General features: G+C 42.2%; 2 protein-coding genes across 19 annotated transcripts in view; one reads left to right on the top strand and one right to left on the bottom strand.

Moving 5' to 3' along the window:
- Positions 1–18,925, top strand: part of LOC149982572 (solute carrier family 2, facilitated glucose transporter member 1-like) — a 321,473-nt gene that overhangs the window by 140,183 nt on the left and 162,365 nt on the right. The gene's annotated exons all lie outside the window — the stretch shown is intronic.
- LOC110527984 (rap1 GTPase-activating protein 1) overlaps positions 1–18,925 on the bottom strand; it is a 164,919-nt gene that overhangs the window by 2,260 nt on the left and 143,734 nt on the right. For 4 of the 18 annotated variants that reach the window (XM_036983493.2, XM_090241168.1, XM_036983495.2 and 1 more), the window contains 16 exons: positions 18,485–18,588; positions 16,328–16,406; positions 16,136–16,189; positions 15,657–15,740; positions 15,298–15,398; positions 14,814–14,943; positions 11,451–11,606; positions 11,139–11,210; positions 10,956–11,042; positions 10,551–10,691; positions 9,406–9,525; positions 7,089–7,198; positions 1,645–1,761; positions 988–1,123; positions 734–845; positions 543–643 (listed from right to left, as the gene is read on the bottom strand). In XM_036983493.2, the coding sequence (XP_036839388.1) occupies positions 543–643; positions 734–845; positions 988–1,123; positions 1,645–1,761; positions 7,089–7,198; positions 9,406–9,525; positions 10,551–10,691; positions 10,956–11,042; positions 11,139–11,210; positions 11,451–11,606; positions 14,814–14,943; positions 15,298–15,398; positions 15,657–15,740; positions 16,136–16,189; positions 16,328–16,406; positions 18,485–18,588 (1,704 nt within the window). Of the gene's footprint in view, positions 1–92; positions 141–260; positions 310–542; positions 644–733; positions 846–987; positions 1,124–1,644; positions 1,762–7,088; positions 7,199–9,405; positions 9,526–10,550; positions 10,692–10,955; positions 11,043–11,138; positions 11,211–11,450; positions 11,607–14,813; positions 14,944–15,297; positions 15,399–15,656; positions 15,741–16,135; positions 16,190–16,327; positions 16,407–18,484; positions 18,589–18,925 lie in introns of all 18 variants that reach the window. The other 14 variants (XR_016497287.1, XR_016497286.1, XR_005052602.2 and 11 more) reach the window with 5 other exon arrangements.

Raw genomic sequence — 18,925 nt, 5'->3', positions numbered from 1 at the left:
ACCCTATCTGGTCATCACACATAACCAATCCAAAAACAGACATGGGTAACACATGGTTAGTTACATCTACTGACTTGGAAAACTCCAGGTACCTGCTAATGGACACCCATGTAGTGATCAATGGGGAGAGGCTAACAATTCTGGACACACAGACAGACACAGAAAGAGAATGACAAGGTTAACAAAGACCACAATTACTGAACAACAATGAAGGGTAAGTTTATACATTTATAAGCCCATTTATTAACACCAATATATACCTGTGTGTCAGTGGAGGCTGCTGAGGGGAGGTCGGCTCATAATAATGGCCTGAAAGGAGTGAATGGAATGGCATCAAACCATGTGTTTGTGTTTGATACCATTTCACTTTTTCCACTCCAGCCATTACCACAAACCCAATTAAGGTGCCACCAACCTCCTGTGCTGTATGTTAGCAGAATGAAATCTGTATTTGATTGTATTCCATTGTACATATCTAGTACAGTGAACGAGCGTAGATGTTACAGTGGATCTGATTATTAAAATAGTATAACCAATCTTACCGATGATGACTTATCCTGTGACCTCTCTGTCTTGTCTCGGCTCTCTGCCCTTTTGAGCTCTACCCTTTTGCCCCCCTCAGTCTGATGGGGCAGTGCAGGTGCTGTCAGGGAGGGGCAGACGATGGGCCATCATGACAAACTAAACTTTTGAAGCCTTATGGCAGTATTGAAAACACTATTAAAAAGCTCACCTGGAGAGCTGACCTGGCTGGTTGCACTAGTATTGCTCATACTATCCTCTATCCAGGAGACGTACGCAAATGAGTCCTTCTTGTATGGTGTTCCAAAAGAGCATAGACTCTCCTGCAACAAACAAAAACACAAGAGCAAATGTCAGTCAGGATCTTTTTCGAGTGTGTGTCACAATTATATAGACATGAACCTCTATGTTACGGTGTGTTGTATGTTAGTGAGTGAGGGTGGGTGGGAAAACAGTGGCACCTACCAGTCCAGTGTTGTATTCCTCGATGCACACATTATCGTGTTCCTCCACCACACTGGCAAAGCTGCTAGCATTGGATGAGGAGCGGGACAGGTCCTGGGCCTCAGGGATGTATGGAGCCCTGCAACAGATGGCGGAACTACACACCTGGGTCACTCTGGGGTGACAGGTGGCCTACCGGTTAAGCACGTTGGGCCAGTAACTGAAAAGTCGCTGGATTAAATCCACGAGCCGGCAAGGTAAAAAAAATCTGTCGATGTGCCTTTGACCAAAGCACTTAACCCGAATTGTTCCTGAATAAGAGAGTCTGCTTAAATGACTAAAATGTAAATGACCACTCTAATACACATTGCAAAAAGTACAAACTAAACAAGCCAAAAAATCTTATATTGAGTGATAATTCACTTTTTTCCCTTTTCTAGTTGTTTCTTATCAAGCTAAATTATCTATCGTCATTGTCATATAATCTTTTTTTTTTAACCTAAAACAGGCGCTAAATACAAATACATTATATTATTTCAAGATATTTTACCTTAATCATCATATGAAGGTAAATTATCTTGAAAAATATCTTGAAATATTATAAATTATTTTTTGCAGTGCACAAACACATTCTTCAGCCTGGGTTCAACTGAGCCCTTTTGCGTGCTGTCTATTCACCTGGTCCTTGTGGTGGGCATCTCTGGTGAGCTCTGATTGGATGAGTTCTCTGATTTGGGGTCCTGGGAGATGTGTCCACTGTCTGGGGTCCTCTGTGTGCTGGGGGACACTTCCCGACTGAGGGAAATAGAGAGAGAGAGATCAGAGTGTGCAGTCACAGCAGCAAGATTTGTGACATGTTGCAACAAGAAAAGGGCAACCAGTGAAGAACAAACACCATTGTAAATACAACCATATTTATGTGTATTTATTTTCCCATTTGTACTTGAACCATTTGCACATCGTTAAAACACTGTGTATATACACTGCTCAAAAAAATAAAGGGAACACTAAAATAACACATCCTAGATCTGAATGAATGAAATTCTTATTAAATACTTTTTTCTTTACATAGTTGAATGTGCTGACAACAAAATCACACAAAAATTATCAATGGAAATCAAATTTATCAACCCATGGAGGTCTGGATTTGGAGTCACACTCAAAATTAAAGTGGAAAACCACCACGTCTGTGGTGCAACGTGGCGTTGGTGGATGGAGCGAGACATGATGTCCCAGATGTGCTCAATTGGATTCAGGTCTGGGGAACGGGCGGGCCAGTCCATAGCATCAATGCCTTCCTCTTGCAGGAACTGCTGACACTCTCCAGCCACATGAAGTCTAGCATTGTCTTGCATTAGGAGGAACCCAGGGCCAACCGTACCAGCATATGGTCTCACAAGGGGTCTGAGGATCTCATCTCGGTACCTAATGGCAGTCAGGCTACCTCTGGTGAGCACATGGAGGGCTGTGCGGCCCCCCAAAGAAATGCCACCCCACACCATGACTGACCCACCGCCAAACCGGTCATGCTGGAGGATGTTGCAGGCAGCAGAACGTTCTCCACGGTGTCTCCAGACTCTGTCACGTCTGTCATGTGCTCAGTGTAAACCTGCTTTCATCTGTGAAGAGCACAGGGCGCCAGTGGTGAATTTGCCAATCTTGGTGTTCTCTGGCAAATGCCAAACATCCTGCACGGTGTTGGGCTGTAAGCACAACCCCCACCTGTGGACGTCGGGCCCTCATACCACCCTCATGGAGTCTGTTTCTGACCGTTTGAGCAGACACATGCACATTTGTGGCCTGCTGGAGGTCATTTTGCAGGGCTCTGGCAGTGCTCCTCCTGCTCCTCCTTGCACAAAGGCAGAGATAGCGGTCCTGCTGCTGGGTTGTTGCCCTCCTACGGCCTCCTCCACGTCTCCTGATGTACTGTCCTGTCTCCTGGTAGCCCCTCCATGCTCTGGACACTACGCTGACAGACACAGCAAACCTTCTTGCCACAGCTCGCATTGATGTGCCATCCTGGATGAGCTGCACTACCTGAGCCACTTGTGTGGGTTGTAGACTCCGTCTCATGCTACCACTAGAGTGAAAGCACTGCCAGCTTTCAAAAGTGACCAAAACATCAGCCAGGAAGCATAGGAACTGAGAAGTGGTCTGGTCACCACCTGCAGAACCACTCCTTTATTGGGGGTGTCTTGCTAATTGCCTATAATTTCCACCTGTTGTCTATTCCATTTGCACAACAGCATGTGAAATTTATTATCAATCAGTGTTGCTTCCTAAGTGGACAGTTTGATTTCACAGAAGTGTGATTGACTTGGAGTTACATTGTGTTGTTTAAGTGTTCCCTTTATTTTTTTGAGCAGTGTATATACATAATACGACACTTGACATTACTTTATTATTTTGGAATGTCTGTGAGTGTAATGTTTACTGTTCATTTTAATTGTTTATTCCACTTTTGTTTATTATCTACTTCACTTGCTAAGGCAATGTTAACATACAGTGCCTTGCAAAAGTATTCGGCCCCCTTGAACTTTGCGACCTTTTGCCACATTTCAGGCTTCAAACATAAAGATTTAAAACTGTATTTTTTTGTGAAGAATCAACAACAAGTGGGACACAATCATGAAGTGGAACGACATTTATTGGATATTTCAAACTTTTTTAACAAATCAAAAACTGAAAAATTGGGCGTGCAAAATTATTCAGCCCCTTTACTTTCAGTGCAGCAAACTCTCTCCAGAAGTTCAGTGAGGATCTCTGAATGATCCAATGTTGACCTAAATGACTAATGATGATAAATACAATCCACCTGTGTGTAATCAAGTCTCCGTATAAATGCACCTGCACTGTGATAGTCTCAGAGGTCCGTTAAAAGCGCAGAGAGCATCATGAAGAACAAGGAACACACCAGGCAGGTCCGAGATACTGTTGTGAAGAAGTTTAAAGCCGGATTTGGATACAAAAAGATTTCCCAAGCTTTAAACATCCCAAGGAGCACTGTGCAAGCGATAATATTGAAATGGAAGGAGTATCAGACCACTGCAAATCTACCAAGACCTGGCCGTCCCTCTAAACTTTCAGCTCATACAAGGAGAAGACTGATCAGAGATGCAGCCAAGAGGCCCATGATCACTCTGGATGAACTGCAGAGATCTACAGCTGAGGTGGGAGACTCTGTCCATAGGACAACAATCAGTCGTATATTGCACAAATCTGGCCTTTATGGAAGAGTGGCAAGAAGAAAGCCATTTCTTAAAGATATCCATAAAAAGTGTTGTTTAAAGTTTGCCACAAGCCACCTGGGAGACACACCAAACATGTGGAAGAAGGTGCTCTGGTCAGATGAAACCAAAATTGAACTTTTTGGCAACAATGCAAAACGTTATGTTTGGCGTAAAAGCAACACAGCTCATCACACTGAACACACCATCCCCACTGCCAAACATGGTGGTGGCAGCATCATGGTTTGGGCCTGCTTTTCTTCAGCAGGGACAGGGAAGATGGTTAAAATTGATGGGAAGATGGATGGAGCCAAATACAGGACCATTCTGGAAGAAAACCTGATGGAGTCTGCAAAAGACCTGAGACTGGGACGGAGATTTGTCTTCCAACAAGACAATGATCCAAAACATAAAATCTACAATGGAATGGTTCAAAAATAAACATATCCAGGTGTTAGAATGGCCAAGTCAAAGTCCAGACCTGAATCCAATCGAGAATCTGTGGAAAGAACTGAAAACTGCTGTTCACAAATGCTCTCCATCCAACCTCACTGAGCTCGAGCTGTTTTGCAAGGAGGAATGGGAAAAAATGTCAGTCTCTCGATGTGCAAAACTGATAGAGACATACCCCAAGCGACTTACAGCTGTAATCGCAGCAAAAGGTGGCGCTACAAAGTATTAACTTAAGGGGGCTTAATAATTTTGCACGCCCAATTTTTCAGTTTTTGATTTGTTAAAAAAGTTTGAAATATCCAATAAATGTCGTTCAACTTCATGATTGTGTCCCACTTGTTGTTGATTCTTCACAAAAAAATACAGTTTTATATCTTTATGTTTGAAGCCTGAAATGTGGCAAAAGGTCGCAAAGTTCAAGGGGGCCGAATACTTTCGCAAGGCACTGTATGTTTCCCATGCCAATAAAGCCCCTTGAATTGAGATCAGGATGCTAAAGCCTATCGGTTTGTTGATTGGAAGAGTCAAACACCAACATGTCTCTCCAGTGACCTCACATACCTTCAGAGCTGCCAACTCACACACATTGGCCGTGAGACACACGCACTTGACCCTCATGCTCTCACGGCACACCTTATATGTCACTTATTGAAAACTACTGTTTTTATTTTTATTTTAGTCCATTAGCGCGTTTACTTTTCAACTGTGCTCCAAATCGTTTTGAAATCAAACCATCTGCTCCTGCGATTCACAGCACTCTGAAAAGCGGCACATTAAAGCACATGATTGGCCTAGTTATGTGAGAGATCAAGTTGATTGGATGCACGTTTTACAGAAATGCCTCTCAGATTAGGGTGGCGCTGAATGGGTGAGAACGTTCTCCGCTGATTTTATATTTGTCTTATTTTTACCTAAAACAGGCTAAATACAAATAAATTATATTATTTCAAGATATTTTACCTGTAAAAAGAGTAGCATGGTAGCACTGTTTTATGTAAAATGTTGTGAACAAACTTAGGTTGCTGTTACTCCCGTCCATAAATCTATTGCAGAATGCAGCCTTTTGACAGCATGTACTAAAATCGATGTAATCCACACTTGCAAAAAAAAGGCAGCAGACCTACGTTATGTTTTAGCAGGGAAGTTTGGTAGGGTGACCTGATTCATAACTGTGAAAATAACTTTGTCAAACAGGTTGTGATCCCAAAAGTGTACATTTGATTCTAGAGTGGGGAGAAAATTGATTCATAATTTGGTTAGGGTGTAGGGGCAGATTCATGTCACCTCAGTACTGCACGGTCATGGTTTGTTTCTTGGTTTGTTTTAAATTTCACTAAAAATAAAGATGTGGAACTCCAATCACGCTGCGCCTTGGTCCGTCTCTCCACACGAACGTGACAGAGATTGTAATCTATGATTTGGTTACCTTCTGCCATCAACCATTAATATAACACAATTGCTGTGCAGAGTCTTGGTGTAGTGGTAACACTCCCTGGCACATGTTGCATATAACTCTCTAGCTGAGAACAGGGATCAATCCAACCTTCCCACTGTTTCTAGCATTTGCCTGTCACCTATTTCATTTCATTACTATCTGAATGAAGTGCCAAACGACCTAAAAAATACCGCCCCCAAAAATGTATTAGCATACTTTAAAATGGATCCCCCCAAAATCTCAAAGTAACAAAGTTGTCGAATTTTGAGTGTTCATTTAATGTTCAAAGCATCCTGAATACACCTGACCTGTAGTTTTTATTTTGTTATTTTCCACTCTGGTCATAAACCCAAGCCTTGTCAAAATACGTAGATTTACAGGAAATTAGCTTTAAAACAGAACAATTTTCCCAGTCCCCCTTCTAGGGCCAGGGGGGCAATGAAATTCACATAACAAATCTCACTCCAAGATTTATTCAAAAGTTGGCAGCCCTGTATCTTTGAATGCCTCATCTCTCTCTTTACCCGTTGTCTCCCATCTCTTGAGGCATAAAATCGTGCCAATTCGCAGGACAAATAAACACTAGTTTGTAACCGTCATAGCATTGGCAAAAAAAAAACACTAGGCAAGCTGATGTTGTGGGAGGTACTTTAGACAGAAACAAAAGTAAGGAGGTTGTTGAGGAGGATAGGTAGGCGTAAAATGTGAATGTAGCTAAACACAACCATAGCATTTTGCAACTACTTGTTAGCTAACCCTACCCTAACATGAACCCAACACTAACCTTAACCTATCCCTACCTCTAATCTACCGTTAGCCACTAATGCTAATGCAACTGAAACACTTCTGTAAAATGCAACCACGTAACAACTGACAGCCATTTATAGTGACTTGTGGTATTGGCCCACACTTCTGATATGTTTAATTTCACCACCTCTTTCTATCAATTTTCTCTGACACTCCCATTTTCCTCTTTTATCTCCAGGTAGCCCAAGCCCTCCTCTCACCTCCTCTCCTGCACCTCCTGGATGTTCTCGATCCCGATGGCACTGCTCCGTCGGGTGCCAAAAGGCCCAGACTTCTTCCTGGTGGGGCTCTTCCCAGGAATGATCAGAGACTGGGGAGTAGTGGATAGGTTAGTCAGCCACAGTGCTATATTCCTCTAGCATGACTTATAGTAAAACATGGAGGCTGTAGTACACTGTCTAAGATATTACTTGGCCTGTTTTACAGCCAGTGAAAACGTGAATTCCATTCAAATATGAGTGAAAGGCATTTGTTAAATGTCATTGAGAGTCTGCACAATGACTCAAATGCCTTCAGTATATGATACTTGCTACCTACAACACATGACAAACGTTATGGGGGGACTAAAATGAAGTGACAGCAGCATGTTGGTGAAAGACAATTTGAGATAGTCCATCACTTCATCATGAGTGAAAGAGAGGAATTGATACACGGAGTAAGGTAATAAACCAGTAAGTATTCTCACAAACCTTTCCATTTTTGCGATGGGTATTCTTCATAAACTCTTTATTACCTAAATTATAGCTTTATAATAACCCAGTAGTTTTACCCCACACTTGAGATGTTGAAAATGATTGCTTCATAAATGAAACTAAAAATATTGGTTGAGGCAGAAAGCAACAGTAATTGAGTTATGCAAAGAGACAGATAACCAGACAAATAAGCAAAGAAAACAGCAGAGAAACAGCGAATTAGAAGTGAGAATTATACATGAACCTCTTCTATTGTTCCTATCCCTATGGCACTGCCGCGACGTCCATGATACCTACTGGGACTTTTCCCTGGGACAAGTAATGACTGAATCACACAGGGCAGTAGAAAGCAGAGAAAGAGAAAGAGGGATAAATAGAAAGAGATTGAGAGTTGCAGAGAAACAAAGTCACCATGAGATTTCATGCAGCATGTAGCATTGGAACAGCAAGTTGCAAATTAGAACATGAGCTCACAGTATACCATAGGACAGAGAAGACAGGCGACATATTGAACACACATTGGAAGGCCATTCATATTGAAAGCTCGACTAGAGTCCGAGACCACAGAAGGGCATAACGTACTGTATTTGGTAGAGCTGGGATGATAAACCAAAAGGTATCGACACCGACCATACCGACAGCTTATCGTGGACATTTTGCAGAAATGGTTCACTAGGATAAGTAGCCTTAACTAGAGAGGTGTGATGTTTAAAATCAAATCAGTTTGCTGATATGACCGATCGTTAATGGAACAACATTCAAAGTATTAGTTTTAAGGGAAACATTGTGGTGCACAATGCTATAAACGTATCCTTCAATTTATCGTTATCGTGATCATTTAGTCAATTTATCGTGATTGTGGCTTTTAAAAATAAAATATGACAGATAGAGAGAGATACAGAAGAGTCTGTCACAATCCAAAAAGTTAGTATGTGAAAGGGCAGATTTATTTTGGCGAACTAATTGAAAAACAGCAGCTGTTTCTTTGGATTGCCAGTCAGAGTATTCTGCAACAGTGTGTGTCACAAAGTGGAAATAGGTGGGTGCATTCATACAGGAGACTGTGTACTAACTTCTCGTCTTCACAACTGGCCACCAGGCACAGCTCCATACAGGATAGGCTTCATGCAGCGACAATGCTAGGCTGCATAAAGAGGCTACAGCAGCACATGCAACACTCATGCCAGCAAGGTAACAAGGGAGGGACTCTGGGTAGTCAGACAGCTCAACTCATCTCTTCTCAACTGGCTCTCAGGTTGTCAGAGAAAGCAAATCTGGATTCAAAATGTTATGAGAGTCTGAGTCAAAAGCCCACTAAGTCTGTAAAAGGGCAGAAAGGGATCATTCACATAAGAAAAACTTTTAAAAAGGTGCAATAGCGCCTATTTTTTATGCCTCAACAGATCTGGGAACTGGGTTTCACAATATGAAAATAAATATGGTTTGAGATTAAGCATGACTGTATAACATTATCATGATATGAAAATGACAATCATTACTGTGGAATTAACAGTGGTTAATTTAAAAAAAGGCCATGGAAAAAGTCATGGAAAATGGCAAACTGTAGAGGTGACGGATATGAGGTTTAAAGTGGGGGGCACATATATGAAACAGTGTGTTAAATAAAGGGGTTTGAGCACAGGTAGGATAGACAAGGATGGGAGGAATAAGGCGTTTGCTACAGACAGTCTAGGCCAATCCCACAGGGCTGAGAGGATAGGGTATGAATGTATTGAGTGTTGTTAGGGGAGGGTCAGTGTTTACTACAGGGGAGTCAGTACTTAGGCCCACGTGGGCCTCTGGTAAAACCAAAAGGGTTACTTACTATCCCTGGGGTTTTGGGGGTCTCGGTAAAGCTGCCGCTGAGACTAGTGGAGACAGTGTGTGGCTTCTTGTTACTGAGGCCCATGGCATCCATAGACTGGCTTCTGCTGCGGATCACCCGCTACAGAGTACAGAGAGAGACGAGGAGACACGGTCGGTAAGTGTGTATGGACCCTAACCCTCGCCTTAACCACACTAACCCTGATTCTAATGATAACCAGTGATGGAGATCATGCAGGACCGTATTTGAACACTTGGGGGCAGTGTAGATAAGTGAGAGGGAAAGAGAGGCCAAAAGAGAGAAGATGTCTATTAGTGTAAGACAGTTCCAGTGTTTCACACTGACAGGAAAGTGTAAAATAAGTCTGAGGTCTGAGAGTGGGTGTTCAGAGGAGAGTGATATAATCCTTCAATGTCTTGCAGGTGCTCAGTAGACTCATCCATGAATGATGTGGGGTGGCAGGTAGCCTAGTGGTTAAAGCCTTGGGCCAGTAACAGAAAGGTTGCTAGATCGAATCCCAGAGCTGACAAGGTAAACATCTGTCGTTCTGCCCCTGAACAAGGCAGTTAACAACCTGTTCCTAGGCCGTCATTGTAAATAAGAATTTGTTCTTAACTGACTTGCCTAGTAATATAAAATGTGCGGCGCTGGATAGACATAAGGAGAGAAAAGAAAGAGACAGACAAGACAGAGCCAGAGAAGAAAAGAGCATATTGGCACATGGGTTGCCATGCGAGCAGCGTCATCAGCTCGCTAATGAGAGTCCATTACAGTGTTCTTCAGAGACACATAATCACAGCTCCTCCACTGCCATGGCACACTGTCCTGCCCACACTCCACGCTCAGCCACCCTAATGGTCATTGATGAAGGACATAGAGTCAGATTGCAGGATGCACATTGACAGGGATGCTCCCAACTCCCTGATCCTCGCCTAGTCACATGACACTAAAAGTGGGATGTGATACGGTAACAGCTAATTATGGAATCTTCAACAGCACCAGGGCACTGCCAGAGAGCACTTTCTTTTCTGTGCATTATTTTTCATGTTTGAATACCCAGAATCCCTTCCAGGAAATAATATTCAACCTCTCTCATGCATGTCATGTGCCCGATTAAGCTTGCACCTCGTATAGTGGAGGGTTACCTTAAAGGACTCAAAGAAGCCCCCCCCCCCTCCACCCCCATTCTCCAGTTTGTCCTCGTCCCCTCCCAGGCCCATCATGGACTGGCTGTTGATGTGTAGCTCCTCATACAGTGTCTCCAACAGGGCCGACCGTGTGCGCTCCTGACAACAACACACATTACGCCAGTCAGAACTATTGAAATCAATCGTATGTAAACACTTATGCACTTGTTCAACACACACACACACACACACACACACACACACACTTGTAATGAGTATGTGAACCGACACGATCCAGTCATTCATCATCACATACAGCATCTACAAACACACAAACAGACGTCATAGTAAAGTGGTGCAGCGAGAGCCGCGTGACTCCGCCCCCACACTGCACAGCATGCCGTGGCACGCTCATGCTCTCACCTCCAGCTTGGCAAACTTCTCAGCCTTGTAACAGGCGTACTCCGCATTTATCAGCTTAGTGAACAGGAACTCATGGAACTCATGTCCCTAGAGAGGAAGGGGAGGAGGAAGGGCTACATGAATATGTTGTCCCTCTCATGGGCTCACCTAGTTTATGCATTACTTAGATTCATGACTTCTCACCTTTTTAAAGATGGCCGGGTCCGGTAGAGCGGGTCCAAAGAAAGGCACATCGTCTCTCGCTGTCACAGACACCTGGAGGGGAAGAAGAGCGGTGAAATGTATCCAAATGACAACAGCCCATTATGCTATCACTAAATCACATAACACTGGCTAGCCCCTAAAAACCTTTATGAGGAAGATAATGGGCAGTCAGTTACTGATTGATATCTAGTAAGGCATATGTAGGTTGCCTTGGGCCGAGTCTCTATGTATTGAAATAGCAGGCTTGTGCAGGGTTATAGACTGTGAGGAGTGTCCCTAGGCTTATAGTACCTTGTACGTGACGGTGTCTGAGCAGGCATTCTCCACCTGCACCACCACATAGGCATGCAGGAAGTTGGAGGCTATCATGTCTGGCACAAAGGGTGTGTTTTCCTCCTGAAACAAGATGGCCACGATGTCGTTGCCTATGTGCCTTTTCCTCTGCAGCTGCAAACACAACAGCACAAACAACCGTGTCACCATTATGGACATAAACTTTACCACTGCATTAAGATCAGCAAAGAACACCTTGATGAATTAAACAGGTAAAAAATCCACTAAATGCATAGTACAGAAACAATTTGTGCTTACTAATTGTAAGTATGAAACATCTCTCTAAAAGTTTTCAAGTAACAATTGCAGTCATGTGATGCTTATTGAAAGGCATAGGGCAGCCTATAGCCCATTCAGTGAGTGGAGACTAAAAGGGACAGCCCAGTGAGCACCGTCTGGTGTCCATGGACTTTGAAAAGACCTTGACTGGCCTTGATTTCAATGTCCACAGACGTCCCTTCAAATCTGAACCGGACCAAATTTGAACAAATCATAGATGTCTAGGTTTCAGAAGTTTGGACAGTCAGTACACCACAGTACAGTACAGTACAGCACAGCAGAGTACGATTACTAACATTTAGGTTATTTTAAACAACTAATTGATCGACGTCAGATGAATTATTTGAATTCCATTTTGTTCAGTTTTTTTCTATGAGCTCAATGCGCGCATTGCGTAGTTTCTCTAGAGGTAAATTAGATCAATCTCGAACTGTGCCATGCAGTAGGGAGTTGTAGATTCCAACAGGCACATATTCTACATAGTCTGGTGCAGAAAATGTGGTAATTAACTTCAATGACCATAATCCATTGCACGCCTACTTGTCCGGTCTGTATGTTTATTTTAAGCCTGCTACGTTAGTGTGGGGCAGACATGGAGAGGGAGAGAAGAGACAGAAGAATGTGTGATGGAGAGGGATAGAGAGCAGTTGCTTCACAAGGTATCTCTACCTGAAAAAACATGATCTAAATGATTGATAGTTGGTATTCAGCAGTCCTAAAAGTATGCCTTATTTACTTCGAAGAACGACTAAAAAAGTGATTTTGTCAGACAGCATAGGCAGCAGCTCTATAGAGAGATGATGATGATTTGGAATGAAATAATACATTCATGAAATAAAATAAATGTAATATAAACAACAATTGAACATTTTTATTAAAGTAATGTGAATAAATTATGCTTAATAAGTGATAAGCAGTAATGGGCAGTCACTACCATCATGGGACTTTTATTAATTGTTTTATTCTGTGTTGTTACAGTATTCAACCCACATAAAGCATAGTACATTTAATGTTAAAACAACATTTGCGAAACCAAAATTGAAAACTGTGATAATTTTCCGAAACTGAACCGACCTTAAAAAGTAGTAATCTCTCTGCACTACTGTCCCTTACTGTACTGTTCTCTAATGTACTATACTCTACTGAAATAAACTCTACTGTACTCTCCTGTATTGAACTAAACTCTACTGTGTTCTGCTGTACAGTACTGTGCGGTACTGTGCTGTACAAACTTGTGACACATAGACTTCCGGCCGGACCGACCAAAATTGGTCTTGTTTGGGAGTGGAGCTCATTACAATTATAAGAAAAAATGTAAAAGACGTATTTTCAATGTCCGTAAAAAAACATCTGTTTTTAACATCTGTAAAATACATATTTTCAAAGTCCGTAAATGACGTATTTTCAACTTCTGTAAAATACTTATTTTCAACTGTAATTCAGAACCAAAAATGAACCTAATTTCAACGTAAAAATTGAATCAAATCAAATTTTATTTGTCACATGCACCAATTACCACAGAAATTAAAATCAACGTAAAATAATTTAGAGACAATTCATTATCTAAAACAGTGCCTATCCACAAAGCGTTGTGTGAAAATTCTTACTTTACAAGCCCTTAACAAACAATGCAGTTCAAGAAATAGAGTTAAGAAAATATTTACTAAATAAACTAAAGTAAAAAATATTTGATTCATTGTTCAGCAGCCTTATGGCTTGGCGGTAGAAGCTGTTAAGGAGCATTTTGAACCTAGACTTGGCGCTCCGGTACCACTTGCCGTACGGTAGCAGAGAGAACGGTCTATGACTTGGGTCACTAGGGTGACTGGAATCTTTGAACATTTTTTGGGCCTCTTTTCAACCTCATTTTGGTCACTGGAAGATCATATTTCCCTGCATTGTGATTATAGGCCTCTACAGCTTAGCACTTGCTCTCTAACATGTGTTGACTCACTGTTCAGTCACCAGTTTGACATGTTATTCTGCACACCCCTGTGAACATTGGGGAGATATTCATGACACCTGTTGATTAATGACATTCACTGCAGAGCTAAGCTCTGCCATAAAATAGCACAGAGCATATTGATTGTATGCATAAAACAGTATGGCAAATATTTATTTTTAGGGCTTTAGCTGAATTGCTTTATAGTCCTGTGTTTTGACACTGTGTTTTACACATGAGAACAATCAACCATCTGTTTCAAGCTCTAAAGAAATAAGGACGATGTTGTTGTTATTATCATAGAGGCTATATATCTATTCAATAATCCCACGCACACACACACACAGGGGCCAGTAGGGGCCAGATGGTACCAGAACAGCTACTATGCATGAGGGCAGATGGACAACAAGGGAGTGAGCGCTGTCATGTATAACCATGGTGAAACACAGACACTCAATAATGATCTCAACACAGGCTCAACGCCAAGTAAACCTCCACTTTGGACTGCTAGTTGTTTTCCTTCCTCTTCCTCTCAACACATTGTGTCTGTTCATCTTTGCCTGTATCTCTTTGGTGTCACACTGAATCCCTGCTCGTCTTTGCCTACAAGGCTATCTTCTGTGTGTCCACATGGCTCAGCTCTGTTGCTCATTCGTCTGCTGAGAATATGGACTCTCCTTGGGAATATTCTCCCAGGGGGGCAGGTGAGGTAGGTAAAATCACTCAAAACAGCAGGATAAAGCATTAAGCCACCAGACTGTCATCAAATTGGAAACTACATGTTGCTCATGCCTAGCTACTCCACACCCATCTTAACGGAAGTTACAACTTGTCATGAAAAATAACCCTTTCAGGTCAAAGCAGACAGGGTCACTGAGGACACCAACAGGAGAAAAGAATAACAGTAAAAAAGCATAATAATTCATGGTGGCTAGTCCCTCGGGCAAAAAATATTTTCCACAGATTTTACAAACCGGTACTTATTACCCAGTTATGTTACTCAATAGAAATTAAGTAGATAGAATCTACAGTCGATCTACAGCTACTGACAGACATAATGACAGACAGGATAGGGCCTGTGAGTTGACTGAGACAGTTACCTGCTGGGTGTCTCCTTCTGTGTATGGCAGCTTGGTGGACACATGGAACATGATCTCCTTGTTGTGAAAGTTAGTGTAGACTGACTCTGTTCCTGTTTGGCCATGGGTGACGTCCAGTCCCCCTCTGAACCTGCAGAGCCAGAGTGTGAACCAGACTGTTACAGCAGCAGCACAGGTAGTCTCAGTCTTTGTGCAACCAGACAGCCCATCCACACCACTCTGTCTCATCCATCATGCAGTAAATGCGAAGGGCATTTATTCCCTTCCACTTAATCATAATGTCAGTATCACTAAGAATATTATATTGCTCTAAATTGAGAGATTAAGAGCAGAACTACAGTAATAAACATAGATGTATTATTTCCATGGCTGAAAGACTGCAGTGTCATCACCCAGGGAGTCATGTCAAAGTAAATTGTAATCAATAAGAGACATGACCAGTCTATCGTCTGCCATGCCAATGCCTTTGCAAGCCCACTCTTACCCTTTAAAGTCATGGAGCTCAATCTTGTCGCCCAGAAACTCCAAGAACTCCACAAAAGCAGGACTCTCGTCGCTGTTCCCAAAGAGCTCCTCCTCAGTGGTCTGCAGGGAGAAATACAAGGCCATGAAGAGGAAGTAAGACATCTGAACTCAACAGTTCCATAGGAGGAAGCACAGAAAGTCCTCTCAGTTTGGGGAGGGAAAAGCTCAGACACCTATAGTCTATTAAAAGTGGCCAAGCTGCCATGCAATGATGAGTAGCACAGTCATAATAATACTCCAAATTCAGGAACGCATCTACTGTTATAAATACAGCATATATGACTTTATATGATTTTACTACCACAGGGTACCACTCACCTGGCCAAACTTCTGATAAATGACTCCAAACTTGAAGTTGTTGCTGATGACATGCTCATCAAAGGTGACAATGAGCCTTGAGGCCTGGAAAATGATAGTACATTTAGCAGAGTAAAGGTGAAGGTGACTACCTCGTAGAAAAAAGGGTTCCCTCTGTGGAAAGGGTTCCACATGGAAGCAAAAAGAGTTATACCTGAAACCAAAAGGGTTTCCAAAAACTGAGTACCAAAAAGGGTTCTACAAAGGGGTTCTCCTATGGGGACAACCGAAGAACCCTTTTAGGTTCTAGATACTGTAGCACCTTTTCTTTTTCTAATAGTGTAGAATCAATGTAGAGCAGTGATGGGGGGACCATAAATAGATGAGAAATACAACATTAATAAATGCTCCTTGCTGGACCAAAATATTAGTGTATAATAAAAAAGTAATAAAATAGTTTGCTACTCCATTGAACATTTCACGATGAATACAGAGCCTACCTTCGGGTAGAGGACTGGGTAAAATCTGTCCACGTTTACCTCTTCAAACACCAGCTGCAAAATAAAAATGTACTTTCAACTTTTCCTCCGGCCATTGCAACTTTATACAATATCTTTTGTTTCAACTCCACATCTAAGAAGTCCCTTTCCAACCATTGTCCACAACATGCCCTCTGGGCTCTGTCATCCTACCTTGGCCATCTGGACCACGTTGGGGAACTCAGTCAGGCAGGAGATAGGAATCACATCATGGTGGGTTTTTAATTTGGTCCTAAAAGACAAAATGTTCGAACAGTCACATAGATATTCACCATTCTGTTTCTATAGAGGGGATTATATTTGTTTTCCATGTAAAGAACCTTCAACACTTTGGTGCCATTTCAAATCTGTTTCCTTCCCATTTTGTTGACATCCCTGCTGATGCAAATGTGATGCAGAACTATTGTAGAGAATTTTCCCTTGAATGCTGTGGAGACACAATGGTGATTTGCATAGCCTGCCTTGCCACAGCCAACTATGAGCAACACAAACTGTTCAGACCGGCACTGTACAAAATGATTCAGGTGGTTAGTAAATTATTCTTGAAAATATCATTATTTTGCCATAAAAACATTTACTTGAATATAATTAGTAATTTACTCTACGTCATTTGTTCAACCCACCTAAAAAAAAAAATGATTTCAACATAAGATAAACGCATAATATAAATAACTATTTGTGTGTAAAAACAACTACAAGGGAAATTGTGTTTAACTTACTCAATTTTCATAATATTTCCTTTCATCTTAGGAATTTTAAGTTCTTCCAACAACTTGCCATGTGGCTCTGTTTTCAGAGGATTGTGGGTCATTTTGTTTTGTTCAACTTTACGATACTTTTACACAATGTTGTATGCATGTTTGAAGAATGAAAAGCACATTTCTATATTAGTATCAAACAATTTGATATGCTTTGAGGTGTAATGGATCATGATGAACGGATATCAAAACCGTTGGGGAAATTGACAATCAATGATGAGACCACCCATTCTCACAATTAGTAACATCATGCGAGCCACTTTTGACAGAGGAAACTACATCAAGCTACAATGCGTTCAGCTTTACCTCCAATTAGTGCTAGTGGAATGAGCACTGTGCTCAACAATTCCTGGATACAAATGTAAAGTGATTAAATATGTAAAGCCATGTTTAACACTAAGACACGATCAATAAAAGTAACTCATCAGAAATAGATCTAATGTACAATATCAGTTCTAGATTTGATAAAATTAAGTTGATCTTTGCCATTTTCTTATGCTGGACTTAATAAATTAGTGTTTGTGAAACACCACCACCTGCAAACCGAGCACACTAACTAACACAACTACTCTCAGCCATACACCACCTGCAAACCGAGCACACTAACTAACACAACTACTCTCAGCCATACACCACCTGCAAACCGAGCACACTAACTAACACAACTACTCTCAGCCATACACCACCTGCAAACTCAGGCCACATTGGAATAGAGAGCCTTGTCTCAATATTTTCTGTCTTCATGGGTCATTTCTCAGTATAGGTCTTGAGCCACCTCAGTGAATGTTGGTATTTGACGTAACTGAGGTGGTGACTGTACCAGAAGCATGAAAACTGCCCAGCTGATCATTAGACAGCAGGTGGGCCACCCGCTCGCCAGCTTCTTTCTTACATCAAGTGGGAGGAGGATAAACAGCCGCTACTGCTGGAGTCCTCTCTCTAGGGTCGTAAAATTCATTCACAGCTTTTATGGAGCGTTGAGTGCTGCCTCCCGCCTTGCTACTTTATCATTAGTGTTATAACGGGGAGGAGTTGAGAATTTCAGTGGCCTGTGTTTAAGGCTAGAGTGCTAACCCTGAGCTAAATTAACCTCTCTCTGACCACATAGTGGACCTCGATAGGGATGGAAATGTGGACAGGACTGCTTAGAGGCTGAAGCAGACCGATGCCCTCTCCTCTACTCTGGGTCAGGTATTATTGAGCACTACATGGTGGTCAAGCGCCTGCAGTCCATTATTGACTATACTGTCCTGGAACAGTATTTGTACTGCACACTAGGTGAAGAGAGCCTGAGAGGAGGACACAAAGGGAGAGAGATACACAGAGAGAGAGAGAGATACACAGAGAGAGAGAGAGAGAGAGAGAGAGAGAGAGAGAGAGAGAGAGAGAGAGAGAGGGAGGAAAAGAGTGGCACATGGGGAGAGAAATAAAGAGAGTGCTGGAGACAGAAGAGAATGGGGGAGAACGGCAGTGGGCAATAGAGAAAAGAAACAGGAGAGGAGGTAATGTGTAGAGAGGGAGGTGGCAGGGGAGAGATAAAGATAATTGGTACCTTAGCAGCAAGCGGAGGTGCTCCTGGTCCCCGATGACGTCATACTTCATGGAGAAGACCAGGTGGCCCAGGGCAGTGTCCATGGAATAGTAGTTAAAGTGTTCCTATAGAGACATTACCAGGAGATCCCCTCAGATTACAACTCATCCATGCCTCAGGCACTTGTTCATTAATTCTCTGACTGGCCTAGTCCCCCTCAGCTCCACTGCTCAAACAGACAGAAGCTCCTCCAGCTAACCTAACAGTGGTAAATACAGAAAATACTTTCATTTGTTAGAAACACAGTCTCCCCCCAGGAGAATGAATGGATGTAGGCTCACCCTGTGATGTAAGCAACCTGAGGGAATCTGAGAGAGCAAAAAACAATACTTCCTTCTATTCTCATTTCAGTTTCAATCTATTCCAATTTCAGCTGGAATGAATACTCCAGAAAAACACGGG

This window comes from Oncorhynchus mykiss, chromosome 7 (genome assembly GCF_057628025.1).
Source record: "Oncorhynchus mykiss isolate SJ-2025 chromosome 7, ASM5762802v1, whole genome shotgun sequence".
Lineage (NCBI taxonomy): Eukaryota > Metazoa > Chordata > Actinopteri > Salmoniformes > Salmonidae > Oncorhynchus > Oncorhynchus mykiss.
This window is presented reverse-complemented; position numbering and strand designations above follow the sequence as displayed.